This window comes from Colias philodice, chromosome 20 (genome assembly GCF_061535455.1).
Source record: "Colias philodice isolate Cphi_HAF_F1 chromosome 20, ilColPhil1 Martin Lab GWU primary, whole genome shotgun sequence".
Classification (NCBI taxonomy): domain Eukaryota; kingdom Metazoa; phylum Arthropoda; class Insecta; order Lepidoptera; family Pieridae; genus Colias; species Colias philodice.
The window spans coordinates 9,212,267-9,230,094 of NC_143105.1; the positions used below are offsets into that span (position 1 = coordinate 9,212,267).

Consider the following 17,828-nt stretch of genomic DNA (forward strand, 5'->3'; position numbering starts at 1 on the left):
TTATGATAAAAGTAGCCTTTGTGGTTGATATTTTGCATGCTGTCAGAATATTGCCAGAAATGGCTGCTTTTAACATGAGTCCAAACTCCAAAATTGCTTTCATAGTAGTATAGTTAGGTTTGGTCTGGTGTAGCTACTATTTCATTTCGTGTCACAGGTCGATTTATTTTATGCTTTAATGAAGAAAGTAAGATTAATTTGAACATATAAGTGCTACACTAACATAAGAAACAATTTTAAACGTTTTCCTCATACGAAGCCTTTTCTACGAGTTTACATTAAAAATCAAAAGCCCCTAAACCAATCAGTTTAATCATAAACGAGTAATATTATAATATTGATTAGATACACTCGCAACTGCACACAACTGGTTGGTTACGTGACTCTTTTCTAATTTATGTATTTTTTTGACCTTAACTTTCGTTGACATTGGAATAACGTATTGCTATAGAAATTAATTTTAAAGGTTTTATCGAAATATACTGGTTATTACTTCTTGTTTTAATTAGTGATGTAAAAGGTACCATATTAAAGAAATATATCTTATCAATTTTGTAATTCATATTATGTATTTATAAATAATAATCGACGGTAATTAACTGGTAAGAAACAACTATACCTGCACCTCCCACTATAGTTTTAAGCCTGTCATACGGAAACATAAAATAATAATAATCTCCAAGATAATATATTTAAATTTTGTATACAAGTAGGTACCAGTCTATGTAATAACACACCAATTTGCGTACAACTATCATATTACTTTTAATTTATCTAGTGGAAATATAAAACGGCTCTCAAGGCTCCAAACTGACCCACATTTGACAGGTTAATTAATGTAGGTAATTAGTAATTAATTCTTAAAATTTTATTGCTTATATTACCTACCCACTTTGTATTAAGTCACGGCCTAACTATGTAAAGCTTAGAAGGTATTTCGTAGAATTTCAATTAAAATTTGATTTCTATAAATTAGCATGATCAATATTTACATTATTTATTTGTTTGTCATTCTGTGTACAGTAGAATTTACGAATTGATAAAATGTTAAGTTTCTAAGTTTCATCGTAATTGTGTTTCACTGTAGGTACATCAAAATGATTTTTTCGTAAAATTTTACATCTTCACGAACAGACGCTGAAAGTGTTTTTTATTTCAAAGTTAATTTCCCATACATGAGTATGTATTTGTTTATAAATATTTATCAACACATTTTCTACCCGTACATATTTATTATATTTACACTTTAAACCATATCACCAGAACACAGGACACACAATCCTTCCTAGAATAAATTAATCCAAAGCATAACAAACGGAGAAAAATATATCTGCTCTGTAGTAGGCGCGTCCGATGCGGTACCGTTATGCCCTGACAGTTACAGCTGTATTAGGGTTGTCAGCTGGCATTTATGAGTTACGGGTAAAAATGAGCTTTAATAGTTTTTAAACCACTTGATTTTGAACTATTTGGACGTGTGTTTAATCTTCTTATATAAGTCGGGTAACAACTTGGCTTTTAATTGTCACGCAATTCTATGATTTAGGCTTTTTAGTATTATATATGTATATGTATTTAATAGTTCCAATGTACTTTGCACAAAAATGTCTTGAGTTTCTTGCAACTAACCTTTCTGGTTTCCTAAATACATCCATATCCTGGTACATATAAACTATATTTATTAAGCTATCATTCGAGTACTAAAAAGGAAGTATAAAACAATATTTTACAAAGTTATGGCATGTTGTCAACCCTAATAGGTACTTGAGGCCACATTGTTGGAAAATAAGCCATCCTCGGATTTTTTATGTAACCATACGTATGTCAAGGAGTATATACTTCAAGAGGATTTTTTAATGGTGATCTGTTGCATAAAATAATATTTTAACCAATTTTTTACCACTCAAATGATATTTGAGACCTGTCTAAAAATGCAATGTTCGGACAGTAGTAATATCAATTTATATAAAATAATTACGACTTACTTATACATACTGTTTCATACTGTTTTCAGTTCAATTATGAAAAAGTAAATCATCGTCTCAGTTATAGGAAGTCTTCATGCATAAACAAATAATAAACGAATGTCTGTAAATTTTCTGGTTGCATCTTTTTGGAGCAATAATTTGTGAAATCCTATCTTGTACAATAATTCTGCACCAACTCAAAATTATGCCTATTTGAATTTCTACATACATTTTTCACATTTCAAAGTTAATCTCGACACAGACAACAAGATATAAACATGAAATGATAAGAATCATATCAATACAAAAATACACACTATATAAACACACTAACAATATCCTCATCAAATTATTTCTCTGTTAGCCATCAAACAGATGATTTATAAATCGCAGATAGTTCCCGCGAAATGTCAATCAGGCAATTTCAAGAAGCCATTATTCTTGTCGACTATATGGGGCGATACAATTACTGGGTCTCATATCAGGAAGTCGAATTTCTCCTTTAACAATGCCTATTCTAACTCTACATTCAATGACACTAGGTTACATTTTGAACTTATCTATTCCTGGTATGCTGTCAAGAGAAAGTTCTCCTTTTAGGGTTGGAATATTGTTATTTGCATAGATTACTTCCGAATTGTTATTTGGCCTGTGTTAGTATGAAATGTCTGGAAGATCGGTGGACGATTCTTCTAATGGTTAGAAACTCATTCAAACTCAAACTACTATTTCAAGTATATCTACCTTGCACAAATTTCTACATTGAGCAGTGGATGGAAAATGATGTTTATACGGATATTCACCACGTTTGACAAATTTCTGTAATAGTAAATAGTGGCGAAGTATTTAAAACAAGGTCATCTTCTAGTAATGATATATTCTTCCTAATATCCACAACAATCAGAAGAACCATAAAAGTTTCGTTATTTTCCTTTTCTACTGTTCAGAAATGACAAAATTCAGACAACGCAACCTTATCTTCAAATTACGATTTCATTCAGTGTCCCCAGAGAAAAGGTCTCAAATACACGAAGTACCAACGCCCTAGTATTGTCCAAGCAGATACCATTAATAGATTGTAACAAGGCGTAAACTACATTACTAGACTTCTGTAGTTCCAGCATTGACTGAGGATATAAATATCTAAGGAAATGACGTAAGGTTTACATTGGCCACGAATCGGTTCCAATGTTTGCGATTGAAAGAATTGCGAATTGGAAATGAAGTCAATATTGAAGCAAAATTTTAACAACAGGAAGTAATTGTTCCTTGTGTATTGTATAAAAGGGCTGTTCAATATGTACTGGGTTGTCAATTTACAAGATTGTCAGCGACGTCTGAATCTTCCTCTGAATCTTGAATGTTGGTAGGTCTCATGTAATTAGCGATATTGATCAATAATTTGATAAGTTTTGTTACATCGGAAAGATCCTGTGATGCCAAAATTCAACTGCTGTTAAAATTAGTTAGGTGAGGGAATAAGTACGAAATCACCAGCAGACGCACAAAACGAGAACAGAGCGACATGTAAAACTTGGTTTTACACGTTTAATATATAAGTATTATTTTAATTTACGTAAATATGTTTTAAGGCAGGAAATTAGAAAGCAATGTAATTGCGTTATTATATAATAATCGATATAAACACTTTCCTTATGAGTTAAAATTTACTAAATACCGAATTACATTTGCGGTTGTATAAGGATTAATTACTTTCATAGGCAGGTAAATATAGAAAATCATTAATTGCCTCATTAAGTTTAATGTAAGAACGCGAATATAATTGTATCGATAAGCGATGTCGATAAAATCGTATCGAGTCAAGACTCGAGAAATGTTATGAACTCGATTACATATTTTGGCCGCGTCTCGTCAGTTGAGATCAGACTGCCGCGCGGTACGGACGTGTAGCTTGTATGTAGCTAGCGCGATTATTATATGAATATTCGGCGTTTAGCAAGTCTCAAGCATTGTTGAACTGTGAAATTCTGGTAATTAGCATTCGTATTGTTTGTTGTTTTTGGTAGTTAATGAGAAGTGTGTGTTGCAATTCCAACTTGAGTGACGTACGGATTTTGAAGTGTTTTTGTTATCTGATAAAGAGTTGTGAAGTTGTGATCTCGAAGGATCTATTGTTTTGTGCTATTTTATTGCTTCTTATTATGGTGTGGTATTTGGAATTTTATTTAATTCACATATTTAAACAATATCACATGGTAGTTTCGGAAAAATCCTTTAAACTTGAAGTATCTGCAAATAAAAAATAAAGTTCGATTATGAAATATGTATGTACCTAGGTATAATATATATATGCGAAAATTGTGTAAGACATTGTGTAAAAAGTAATTCAGTGAACAATAGGAAGTTTTGCTTAATTACTACTTACGGAGAATATTACCTCATTATAATACATAATGTATAATGAAAGTAGGTAAATAAGTTCGCTGAATTTAGCTATATTCATGGGAAGGCTCTATTCAATGTTATGGTTTGGTAAATTAGCCAAAATTATGACATGACCACATAAGATATTCAAATTAGTCTGCTTGATGTTTCCTAATAGTCTTTCGGTGTGATTTTTGTCAAATTTTTGATGTAAGTAGGTAGGTAATTAGGTATAAAAATAACGATATTTGGAGCAAGTGGTTATGTTTTGCATATTATAAAATTTTCTATAGGTACCCTGTTGGTATCTATGTTTAAAATGTTCATGACTAAAGGAAATCAATATTGTTATACATAAACGAATAATAAAATTCCTAAAGTTTCCGACATTTACTAATAAGTAATAATAAATGCAAATAAGTAGCAATTGTTAATTTCTTTGCTAATTGTGCTTACATTATAGCAGCAGGTATGAGATGAGGCAAAAGGTATTGTTTTAATAACAGGAAACTACCTCTTACCTGCGGCATCGTTCGCATAGGCATTTGTGTACTTAGTGTAAAAGTCACGTATTTCGGATACTCCGTTACGTAGTAAACGACAAACAAACACGTTCTAATGATGATTCATGTTAATCTGCTCTTTATGTTTTAGCATAGTATAAAGAGAACAAGTAAGGTATCTTCTAACAAAGGCACATCGCACCGTATATACGCGGAGCACTTGCCCACGCCCCACGTTCATTGTGTACGTTGTGTACGTACGCAAGCAGCACGCACACAACGCCGCTCGGTTCCTTCTCGTGAGGGACGTGCCATTGCTGTGTGGGGTCGGTGTTTGTTTATAATATACAATTATTTAAATTATCAATGTGCCAAGTGACAACCCTGCACCTCGCGAGTTTAGGGGTACCTTGCTCTCCTAAACGCCGGGAGACGGCATACTTGTTCTCTTTATACTATGGTTTTAGTCTCCAATATAAATTTATAATAATAATATAGGTAGATAATTGAGCAAAACATTGACGTCATGTATCTACACATCATGTTTATCTTTTCATGCGATCGATCGAGAAGTGATAGCTCTATCTATTTAATCTAACAATGATATGCATATAAATTCTGCAACCAGAAGCAATTTATTATCATCGCGTGCTATTTTTTATTATTTCATTTAGTATTGGTTATAAATTGATTTTATTTGTAAAGTGTTTTTTCTTCTTTCATTGACGTTTAAAAAAAAACTACAAGAACATTTTTTTGATGATGATTACAAGGTTGTTGTTTTAGGGTTAATTCACATTAAAGTAGTTTTGCTATTCAAAATAGGCTCATGAGTCATGAATAATAACATAGTTACCTTATTTTCGACTTTAACTATATGAAGTTTAATAAATTGATTTATTAACTATTTAATCATTACCGTCACGTCATGCAGTAAGGCGACGATTTTGGTATCTTTGAAACTTGCCAAATAAGTTTCACTTCTGACACGTGCTCTTTTTTGTATGAACAATTCCACTAAACAGTCCCTTTTGTTGCAGTTACCGTACAATGGACACATCACGCGTGTGTAGTGTAGTGTAGTGTAGTGCTATGCCGTCAGACAGCGGCAGCGCGTGGTCGCCGCCGGCGTCCACCGAGCGGCGGCTGAGCAACTCCAGCGATGGCAGCGCTGGCAGTGGATATTCTAAAGCTGTAAGTAGTAGACTTGAAGCGCTTTATAGACTTATTAAAAAGCTGTAAGCAATATCTGGGAAATGGTAGGACTTCGAGAAAAAAATCATGAACACCGTGACCCCGAACAACGTCAATGTCAAATGTCGAAGCAGACATGGGATCGATGACGACTTTTAGCACTTTATTTTAATGGGTTTACTTACCACTTTATTTTAATCTTTACGAATTTCCGAGTGTCGGAATTTCGTTATTTTTATGACTAAATTGACTGGACTAAAAACAAAGTTAAAAAAAACTATCTATGCTGAACGCTTCGTACTTTGTAATTATTAATGCAAGGGCATTTCCTATTCTATAACTCAATAGTCTGATGAATTGAAAGACCGACGTGATCGGAAAAAGATCAAGGTTGACAAGGTCAAAATTAAGATTGACAGAGTAGGATTATTATTTATTATCAGATGATTTATTATTTAATTTATAGTATTGTTGATATTAAAAGGTACTTATATAGGCTTTATAGTATGGGTATGATTGTGTAAAAACGATCGATAGGTAGGTAAATAATTAAATCAATCTTAGGTCTGTAACCACGCATAGCCATAGAAAAATCCGATAAGGAAAGAAATGTATGAAACCTAACAGAAATTGTGAAAATAGCATTTTTTTCATAACCAAATTCCACCTGACCCACATACTAAATATTTCTCGTAAAAGTTTTTCACAATCCCCTTTTTGCAGCTTGCAATTACTACTCAATGTGTAACGAATTTAGAAAGACGGTGTAAAAACTCAACTATTTCGCAAATACCTACATTGGGATTGAATTTTAATTTGCAAGTGATTAGTAACGGTTGACGTTTTGTTAAAAATATATAAGTAAAAAGCAGGTTTCTCTGTCCGTTCGTAATGAGCTGTGTTTGATGTTTTTGTACAAAATATTTCTTTTCAATGCGATTATTGACTGTAAGTTTTTATTTTTTTGTAATATTATTTCATATTTCAATATGTTTCAATGCTATTATAAACGGTATTATGTCAATTGTATTTTATTTTATACAATAATAATTTTGTCTTAAATTTGGCTACCGTGAAGCTCGGAGATAAAATACTTTATCATCACTACATAGTATAAAACAAAGTCGCTTTCTCTGTCCCTTTGTATGCTTAAATCTTTAAAACTACGCAACGGATTTGGATGCGGTTTTTTTTAATAGATAGTTTTAGTATATAATTTATTGGGTTTTAAACAAAGCGGGCGAAGCCGCGGGCGGTAAGCTAGTGTTGTTATAAATCTTTCTGGCAATAATTTAGATCTACATACATATTACATACATTATTTGTTGCCATCAAAATTACTCATATTTTTGAAAGCTTTTATATTATTTGCCGTTTTAATATTAATATGTTATATTACTTATAATAAGAAGTGAAATCTCACATGACCATACATTGTTTCTAATTTATACACAGCTCAAACAGAGGATGTCTCGCATCCATAAATATTAGCATATCCTGCGGTTTCTCACGATTTTACGAGCGTTTTACTTGTGAACTCACTGATTTTACGATTTAGTTACATCTGTCTGTTATTTAGTGTAACATTTATATTTACTGAGTTTCACTCGATAAATAAATAAAATCTGCTATACCTACGTATGTTTTTCGGTTTAAATTTCTTTGATCATAAGAAAAATTATTTCAGTATTAGATAACCATTAATTAGGAAGGCTATAGCTCTTATCATGCTTAGTATACCAATAGGAATTAGGAGCGGAGCAATGCGGGTAAACCGTGGGACACAGCTAGTGAATTGATAGAAATTTTATGTGTTCTTTAGAAGTTCTTTCGTAGTATCTCTAGGGAACATGATCAAGGTTTTTTCGCCTTTTCTATTCTTGAAATAAGACCCTTCTATGACTTCTATAGCGAAATTTAGAACATTTTCTATTACTTTCATTGCTTTCCTTGCATGCGAACACATATATTAAAAAAAAAAATATGTTTTAACATTAACCAACCTGATTCATATTGTATAAATAATGTATTCTCGTTTATTTAGCATGCATATTTAAAGCAATTTATTTTATTTGCATCGATGTTATTTAAAAAAGAACATTGCAATAGGTGTAGGAGATAAGGCGACATTTCGAAGGCTGTGTACGCCCGGTTTTTATGCCTTTCTCTACAAAATTGTCGCATGCCAAGGGCATGTATCGGTTTGCGATATATTTGCTTTATTTTTGCAACACTATAGATAACGTGGGTTATTATTCATATGTATATTTAAATATGTATGTGTGTGTGTTATTAGTTATTACTTATTATTCATACGTGTATATATGTTTAATTAGATATGTATGTGTGTGTATTTTACATAGCTTATTTTCAAACCTTGTTGAATGAGGTCCGATTAGACGCATTTTGATCGCTTTGTTCATAGAATTAATTTAATATCTTCACACTCAATTCAATAAGTTACTAGAAATAATATCATTATCTTCTTATATATAAAAATGAATCGCAAAATGTGTTGGTAAGCGCATAACTCGAGAACGGCTGAACCGATTTCGATAATTCTTTTTTTATTATATTCCTTGACGTACGAGGATGGTTTTTATGTAGAGAAAACGTAAATATGTACCACGGGCGAAGCCGGGGCGGACCGCTAGTTTAGTATATAAATAGATAGAGTTGTAATTTTAAGATGTTGTTTTGTGTACATCTTGTAGGTACAATAATTATAGTGGACGCCTCTGCTTTGCACATGTCCTCACCTTTTGAAAGTATTTACGTAGCAACGAGGCGTAGATAATTAACTTTTCCTTTGTTATACTAGCAAAACACCCAGATTTTGCCCACGTTTGAAAACTTAGCTAATCTGTTGTTAAAAAGATTGATTATTTTCTAAACATTGATGAATTAACAGCCAAATATCAATTAATTAATGATAAAAACCTTATCAGTACTCGTTACTATTTCAACTATTTCTATTCACTTAAAACTACGTCATTCCCAATACATATTGGTTAAAACAATATTATTTTATAACGTGTATCTACCGGCAAACAATTTTTATCACTTATATGTCATTGTCTTCCAACCCTATCGGCTGTGACCACAAGACGGACATCCGATTTCAACCCCAAATATATATCATTCCGGTTTTTTTTATAAGAGCAAGATGGTTCATTCACTGTATAATGAACAAGTTAGTTTCTATGGAGATTCTTGGTAGTTATGTTAACATAAGCTTAAATTTACTAGCATCCGACTTTTTAGATTGTTGACATGCAAAGTGTATGAAATTCTGACAAAAGATCTAAATAAAACCGTCAATTTATAATAATCGAATATCTACTCGTATGAAATAAATTCCTATAGCATTAGTAACGAAAATCAATATCATTTTAAAACTTATTTTCCAGAGAGGTATTTAAATACCCTGTTTGTCATGGTCATCTTTTGACCAAAAACCACACAAATAAGAAATATACAAAAGAGCTCATATTATTCAAAACACAAGACATTACAACTTGCAACAGACAACTTGCACAAAGGTATATAATAATATAGGCGTTCACCTGTCTGTAATGACATTTGCAGACGACCTTGTGAACATTGATTTACAAAATGTTAAGGGTCGGATGTTTTTTACGTTTTCTTTAAAGTTTGAGTTGCTTGGTTTATTTATTTTGTAAACTTAAAGAATGTTTTTTAAATATGCTATTTTTTATAATGAGGTATCTAGATCCTGTTTCTTATTTATTATGCGAGTCAAATAATAAAAAGTCTATGTCACTTTATTCGGTTACATTTAATGATTTAACTCTATTTGATCCTGTTCAAAACAGTTTTATGAATGATGAAGTATTTCTTAAAAAAAATATCGATAGGTTTCGATTTCCAGTCGGTACCTCACAACGTTCAAAAGTAAATTATGGATTGTGTTATACCTACATAAATGCGAGTTTATAAATATATTCGTTCGTATTAACTTACTCCATTACAAGGCCATATTTTCTTATAATAAGTGTTTATCGTCATTACCATATCTTTAACTACCTTTCCTTTTAATTTGCCGATGTATGTACATTTATTAAAAAAATATTAAGACTATACGTCGGAAGAATTAAAAGCGTCGAATTGTCATGTGTTGAATATTTTATTGATCTGAACGAGGAAGTCCATAAAATACTTAAAAATATCAACTTTTTGTTCAATTTAGGAAATGTAAGTATGTAAATTGTAAATGTTAAGATATTGTAATATTAAGCAGTAGAGTATCAAATTAAAATGACATTAATTATAAAATTAAAGTTGAAATTTATGATTGCGAGCTTGAGTTTTTAATAAAATAAAATGTTTTTCTCTGGAGCTCATAGTAACTTTAAAAAATATTTATATACAAATGATGGTAAAACTGTATGTTTGATTAGAATTTTTACGTGACATCAGATTCGCCTTAAATGTGACTCATTCAAAATTATTAATAAGAACACGTTTTGGACGCCGAATATCTACGCATTGAGTGTGTTTCAACTTTCAATACATAGTATTCCAGTAGTTCTTTATACTTTTTCGAATAACTACTTGCATCAATTAGCTATGGTACCTACTTGACATCTATTGATACAATATACAAAAATATAAAAATTTACATCGAATTTTGCAGATACATATATCCAAACAAATATTCGTACAAATATAATAATCCATAATAAATAAATAGAATATACGTCTAACACCTTGGCCACGGACACCGGCGGCGCGACCGACGGCGCGACCGGCGGCGCGGCAAGTCGCGCGGCGCGGTAAGCACGCCACGGGCAGTTGCGTTCGCCGCCGCGACCAGTGTAGACGAGGAGACGAGATAGCTTTATCAAAGTTAGCTCGACGTTGTTTGGAGAGTAGCAGCTTTTTTGCTCAAGATTTAATGTTTGGAAGATATAGTGGAGTACACGAATTAAATAGAAATCGTGTTACAGACGGAGAATTCCACCAAAAATATGAAAAATATAGGCATGATGAAAAATTATGTTGCGGGTGGCTAGACTTCCAAATAGCTGGTCTAGCTAGAATTTCTGCAATAAAAGCTTCCGTCTCCATTTTCGCGAAAAAAAAAAACAAACTATTTTAAATTAAGTTCGCTCCGGGAGTAGTCGCCGCGTCTGCCGCTCGACTCCGTGGCCTGCACCGTAATAACTCATACATTTGTTTCGATCGCTAGTCGTGCCGCGCGATTCGCTCGGGGAAATTCGCCGGTCGTCTCGCTGGTCGCCGCTGCGCGTGGCATGCCCAGTACATTTCCATACATTTGATTCATTCGCAAGACGCGCCGCCAGTCGCGCCGCGCGAATTTTCGCTATAGCGAATTGTCCGTGGCCAGCACGTAAGTGTCGTGGGAGAGAAATTTGCGGAAGCGCACACCACTGCGCAATTCGTTGTGTTCCAGTTGATCACTGGTGACAGACGGACATACTTACAAATTGTTGCAATTAACCGATCAAATTCGTTACACCTTGGTTTTAAAGATTCTAATAGCAGTAGCGTAAAAGTAGTGTGTTGAAGTAATTCTTAATTATTTTAGAAGTTTTAAAACACGTATTTTTATTTTTAATTATTTATTTATTTAAATATACCATAGGTACCTACTTCCCATTGGTTAGAATAGAGAGTAATACTTATATTATTAGTTTAGATATCTTTTTAAATGCTTAAATTAATTACTTACCTACATTTAAAACTTAAATTTATAATGTCTGGTTGTTTAAATGTAGATTTACCAATCTTGTAGTTGATAAGAAGGAAGGGAAAGTAATATACCTTCCTTTTCGCTTTGTTTTTCTGTTTAAAAGTTTTTTGTTTCGCAAACAATAATAAAAATATTAAAAAACGGATAATTATAATAAATAATTACCTACTTTCATGTAAAGGTAACCAAGGATAACGCTAAATGTCACTTCGGTTGATGTCCCTATAGAGTACATAGTACAGCCTCAACAAGGCTGACCAGTATTCACCTTTCACTGCAATTATAATAAAAACAACATTATGAAGGAACTGCAATAATTCATGTTATGTATCCTTGTATGATAATATACTTACTACTTCTTTTCTTTTATAACTTGCTGTTCTCACTAGTTTTGCATAAACCATATAAATAATTTTTTTTATAAATATAATTCATAAAATGAAGTATAATGATTTATCCCAATAGTTTTTTGTATTTATCCATTTCCAAGTGCACCATCAACATACAGAAAATCTATAGCTATAATATACATAGCATATAAATAGCTGTTATTCCATAGATTCTTTTAATTTTGTGCTAATGTTAAATTATCTTCATCTGCTTGTCAAATGTCAAATATCTATACCTACTATTTTTTATGCATAGGTATTATTATCTCCCTCTGCTTACTATCATACTATGTAAATATGGCACAAGATTTTACACAGGGAAAGTCGCGTCCATAAACTAGTCTACAATACGTCACGAGACAACCCAGTAAAGACAATACATCTGATAAGCAATTGGCTCAAACACTCCGATCAATCACACATGACCCTAATCAAGGTCCCCGATCTATGCGGAACCACATTATACTATACTAGCTGCATCCCGCGGTTTTACCTGAATTTCTCCGCTTCTATTAGCGTGATGATACCTATATGAGCCTTAATTATAGCCTTCCTCGATAAATAGGCGATCTAGCTCTGAAATGTTTTTACAAATCGATCCCGTACTTCCTAAGAACCGCATTAAGTTAGATGCTCAGAATGAAAGTAGAAGGATTTTTTCGAGAAATATCCACATAATACCACAAAGCTAAAATATTCGATTCGAGTGACGTATGCTATATTCTACCTACATACTTGCTTTTTTATCTTACCGCTAGTAAAGTTCTAATTAATAAATTAACCTCTTTGACCAACTGTTCAACTAAGCCTTTCATTTGCATCTCACTTTCAACACAGCACTGTTTTGAAATGGATCTTACGGTAACACAAGTAAAGTTCAATTTGTAATAATATGACACACGAGATTATCGCCTATTGTTATTCTAATAAGGGTGATATTAGGATAATTGGAGCGCGACAACCAGTTCCATTGGGGTCAAGTGCGACAATCACGTTTCCTGATCAATTTTACGGTTTAGTTTGAATAATTTAAATTATATTTGTGGGTCAAATGTATTAAGCTAAGACTGATGTCTTATAGATTTTTTTTAGATATGTGCCTCGTGTTTTTATTGTTTTGATATTAAACCGCATGTACACGCCTTAATCAACCAAATAAAAAATATTAACGAAGAATATTTCTTCTTTATAATGTTCGGTAAACCATTGTAGATTTCCAAACACAAACAAAGCTCATTAAGTTTAATTCAATCGTTTTAATTAAGTTTTTGTGTGAAGGACGGTTTGAATGACATGTAATATTAATGACATAATCGAGTCTATCAAATATCTAGGAATATGTTGAAAGTCGTGTAGTTACACTACTAACTTAACAACGACTAATTTTGACTGAAATTTGAATTAATTATAATTAATGTAGTTCATAAAAAACATTTTAAAACTCATGAAATTATTGTATTGTCACCGATCCTTGATAAGCATACAAAGTTTTAATTAAATCTGTCCGATTAAAGTGGGTCAAAGTCGAGTAACATACAGGTGAAGCTGATAAAATTCTTACTATTGTAATGTACAGGGACAGTCCGACCGCCTCCTTGGTACAGTGGTTGGGGCTTGAGCGTAGAACCGAGGGGTCCTGGGTTCGATTCCCGGTGGAGACGAAGAAAATAAAATGTCTCGGTCTGGCAGGACACAGAAGGCTGATCACCTACTTGTCCCTAAAGAAAATCGATCAGTGAAACAGATGTATGAATAATGCATCTGCCCCTTACCCCACTACGGGGACACGGGACTTCACTAATGTACAGGGAACCCACCGCTGCCACCATGTGATGTACAGGGAACACGACGTTTAAATAATTAATTGTTAATTATTTTATAACTATCTTCACATGTACATATCATTACAACACAACTATAAAATCCAATCTGAACAGAACCGGGGCGTAAACTAGTAATATATTTAAATCATCTTTCACAAAGTGCGGTCAGGTATAATAAATAGCGAACAAAGGCATTACAAAACTAGTTAACAAGAAATTTGGTAACGATTTCGGACATCAATTTTCGACAGTTACATCCGTACTTGTTACATTGTTATGTTATACACGCCGCGTTTTGTAAGTTTTTGTATTCTATATAGAAGAGGAAGTACTTGATTACTCAAAATACTCTATGTAGAATGCATTATGCAACAGGATTGTTAAGAGGCCAAACCATTTTAAATGTTTTTAATTTTTATACACTTTTATAAGGAAAAATATTATTTTTTCAAGAAGAGTACCTATCTATCAAGTATCTTGCCGATTGTTCTCTTTAGTTTTTGTAAATTCTTACACGTGGTCATTGTGAGATAGCTACTGATTAAAAAAACGCAGTTTCCATTTTTATTTAATTACGTCAAACTACATTCAAAAATCACGTTCCTAGATAGCAATACTAATTGATCCGATCCTATGCGTCCATCAAAAATGCAAAAAACTGTTTCACACGCGCAGCAAAAACGCGGCGTTCCAACCGCCCGTGGTGACACCACCACCTACATGACGTAACGTCACTTTCCTTCCGAGGCAGTTACCGAAAATGAAACCTCGTTGTAATGTTGCTCTTATTGCATTTTAATGTGTTAAGTGCGCTGTTTTTGTAACAATAATATGAGGGTATTTTGATGTTATTGAGGTCGGAGATGGGAAGTAGGTCTTCAAATCAAACTCAGAATTTTATCATGTAAATTTTTACATGACGTGTTCATTAATTGACATCTATACTTTATAAGTTTTTTTGTATGTTTAAACTCGTTTATCTAAGGAACTACTGGTCCGATTTGAAAAATTATTTCGGTGTTAGATAGCCCATTTTTCGAGAAAGACTTTATGGCTATAACATCACGCTTAGACCAACAGGAGCGGAGAAATGAGGGTAAAACTGCGGGGCAAGGGTGGTTTTTTTTACGACTGATTCGGAAGGTTATCAAGAAGAATTGGCAATTTAACACAGTACCTAATTATTATTTAAAAATGTCTTAATAAATACAAAATATTCTCATATTTCACTGTGACATTTAATAACAACTCTTTCATATTTCTTGACCATTCACAAAGGATCTTCATTTATCATCAGCTAAGTGATGTCATGTCACCGATGATTGCCATTGAAATGGGATATGAATAAGCATTAACTGTATAGAAGAGCCTTTAGTGTGGAAAATGTAGTAACTAGAGTCCTTTGAGAATTATTATATTGTAGGTAGGTATATAAGTAGGTACTAATGTCTTGAAAGGGTTTTTTGATCGATTTCAAGGCGTTTTTCACATATTATACTATCGACACTATAATATTACAAAAATAATCGACACTATAATAAATTGGCGTGAAAGGATGCGGGTTCGAATCCCGTCTCGTGATCTAATTTTTTCTATTCTTTTTTAAAATACGTTTCATGTTATAAAGTCTTACCCGATACCCGATTGACTATGTTAAATATTGATATTGGTATTTAAGAGACGTGTGCAAGGAATACAATGTGTGGAATATTTACAATCTAATCAAATATGTTATAATAATTATTGCAAACGATGATTCTCATGCGACACTATGTCGCGTTTATCTGTATATCATTATTATATCTTTGTTTATACGAATAGATAATAATAGATACGTGTGTTATGAAAATAAATCTTAATCCGCGGCGTATTACAATAATATGAGGGTATTTTGATGTTATAAGGTAAAAACATTCCTTATTTTATTTTCATTCTCAATATTAAGTATATGATTATATACTTATATATATGTGTGTATAAAATCCCTTATTTTTTTTAATTTTTTCATACAAAACTCGTAAAAAGTTCAATCCATAAATCTATCAATTTATCACCGTTTCCACTTCTCCTTATCGAGAAGACTTTTCTGTCGCAAGTCAAATGTTATTTTTACACATAAACTCCTACACAGTTCGCGCCCATAAAACCAACAAACATAGCTGGAATGAACAAAACACACAATTACATAACAGTTGAGTGAACTCCAATTATCGGTTTGTATGTTTGTATTGGCATTGACAAGGAACCATTACTTCCGTGTGAAGTTCACAGGAAATACTGTTTAACATTTGTTAACTAGGTATGTACTGTGTTAGAACCCGCGGCGTCACTCGTGTGGTATTCGGGTGCTAATTCAAAAGCATGTTTTAATTCCGACTATAATTTATCTCTGTACAAAATTTCATACAGATCCGATCAGCTGTTTTTGCGTGAAATAGTAACCAACATACAGAATTACAACGTTTATATAAAGTTTGATTATGTTGTATGAAATATAATTTAAATAACAATAGATATTAAAACAAGAAAGTCTATGACTTGCTTTTTGTAATGTGAAAACGCGTTAAAACAAGTTAAGTTTCAGCCATAAATAATAAAAATGTCATAAACAAGTTTTCTTTTGAGCATGAAATTATGTAAAGTTTTGTATCAAGAAAGATATTACAGTCTGGTGCATAATAAACAGGTACTTTTTCGGGTTATTTGTTATATAAAAGCTTATTATCTTTCTATTTCGTGGGCTATATTAATATTAATTATTAAATCACTAAGTATATGTGTAAACGTGATGATAGCCTTCATCAATAAATGGGCTATCTAACACTGAAATAATTTTTCAAATCGGACCAGTAGTTCCTGAGATTAGCGCCTTCAAGGAAACCAAAAGTACATAGTAATAAAAGATGTGTTTCACGATATAAAACTACGCCGTAGCTACAAAATATGTTCATCCTCATTTCCACTCTTACGAATTTTTATTTTACTTTAATCTATATACAGGGTGTCCCACTATTGGTATACTAAGCGCGAAGGGACTTGTAGTTTTGCATATACTGATCATGTAAAAAATACTTAAACAACAAAATTACGTCAAAAATTTTTTGCTAATTTTTTCTTGAAAATTCATGTTTTCTTCTCTAGCTTCGCGCAGCCGGCATATACCGCTTCTCTAATGTGAACATTTTGTCTATGAAAACATAATCTTAAACGATAGCTCACGTGCTGGTAGCAAAATTGGGCGGGTTGCTTGTTATGGGTGTACACATAGAGTTTTAAGAATTCATCTATTTGAAAAAAAAAATGCGTCTGGAATTTTATAAGTATTTTTTACGCACTCAGCGTAGGCAAAACTATAACCTCCTTTGAGCTTAGTATACCAACAGTGGGACACCCTGTATATCTATTATCTACCAATACCAAAATTCATTTACCCGATCATTTGTATCTATTACATTCATAATTTTCAAACTAACATACCTACCATTAACAATCATATTCATAATTTTTAAATCAATTCTGAATCAGTCTACCCATTACATAGTCAATTACACAATCTAATTAATCTTTGATATAACATAACAAATCAGCAAATTTATGCTTTCGTCGGCCATTTTGAAATGAACTCAATCTTAACTGCTTTGTTCTTTAATTATCGCTATCTGTCTCATTCACACGAACTGTTTAAGTGCCAATTAAATTTGATTGTAGTTTAAAAGTTACGTCATTTTTACGTCGTTGTCATTTGTTTGATTTAGAAGCAAAAAGTTGAGAAAATATTTTTTCTGTGTTGTAATTATTAAATTTGGTTTATTCTTCTATCTGTGTTATAG

The 17,828-nt window shown here is 32.4% G+C and overlaps 1 protein-coding gene across 6 annotated transcripts in view; it reads left to right on the forward strand.

Moving 5' to 3' along the window:
- The window catches only part of smash (smallish), a 149,002-nt gene that overhangs the window by 66,303 nt on the left and 64,871 nt on the right, over positions 1-17,828 (forward strand). For 3 of the 6 annotated variants that reach the window (XM_089708040.1, XM_089708044.1, XM_089708045.1), the window contains exons 1-2: positions 3,809-3,958; positions 5,896-6,049. In XM_089708040.1, coding sequence (XP_089564166.1) covers positions 5,948-6,049 — 102 coding nt within the window. In that variant the 5' untranslated portion in view covers positions 3,809-3,958; positions 5,896-5,947. Of the gene's footprint in view, positions 1-3,808; positions 3,959-3,986; positions 4,133-5,895; positions 6,050-17,828 lie in introns of those variants that run through there. The other 3 variants (XM_089708041.1, XM_089708043.1, XM_089708042.1) reach the window with 2 other exon arrangements.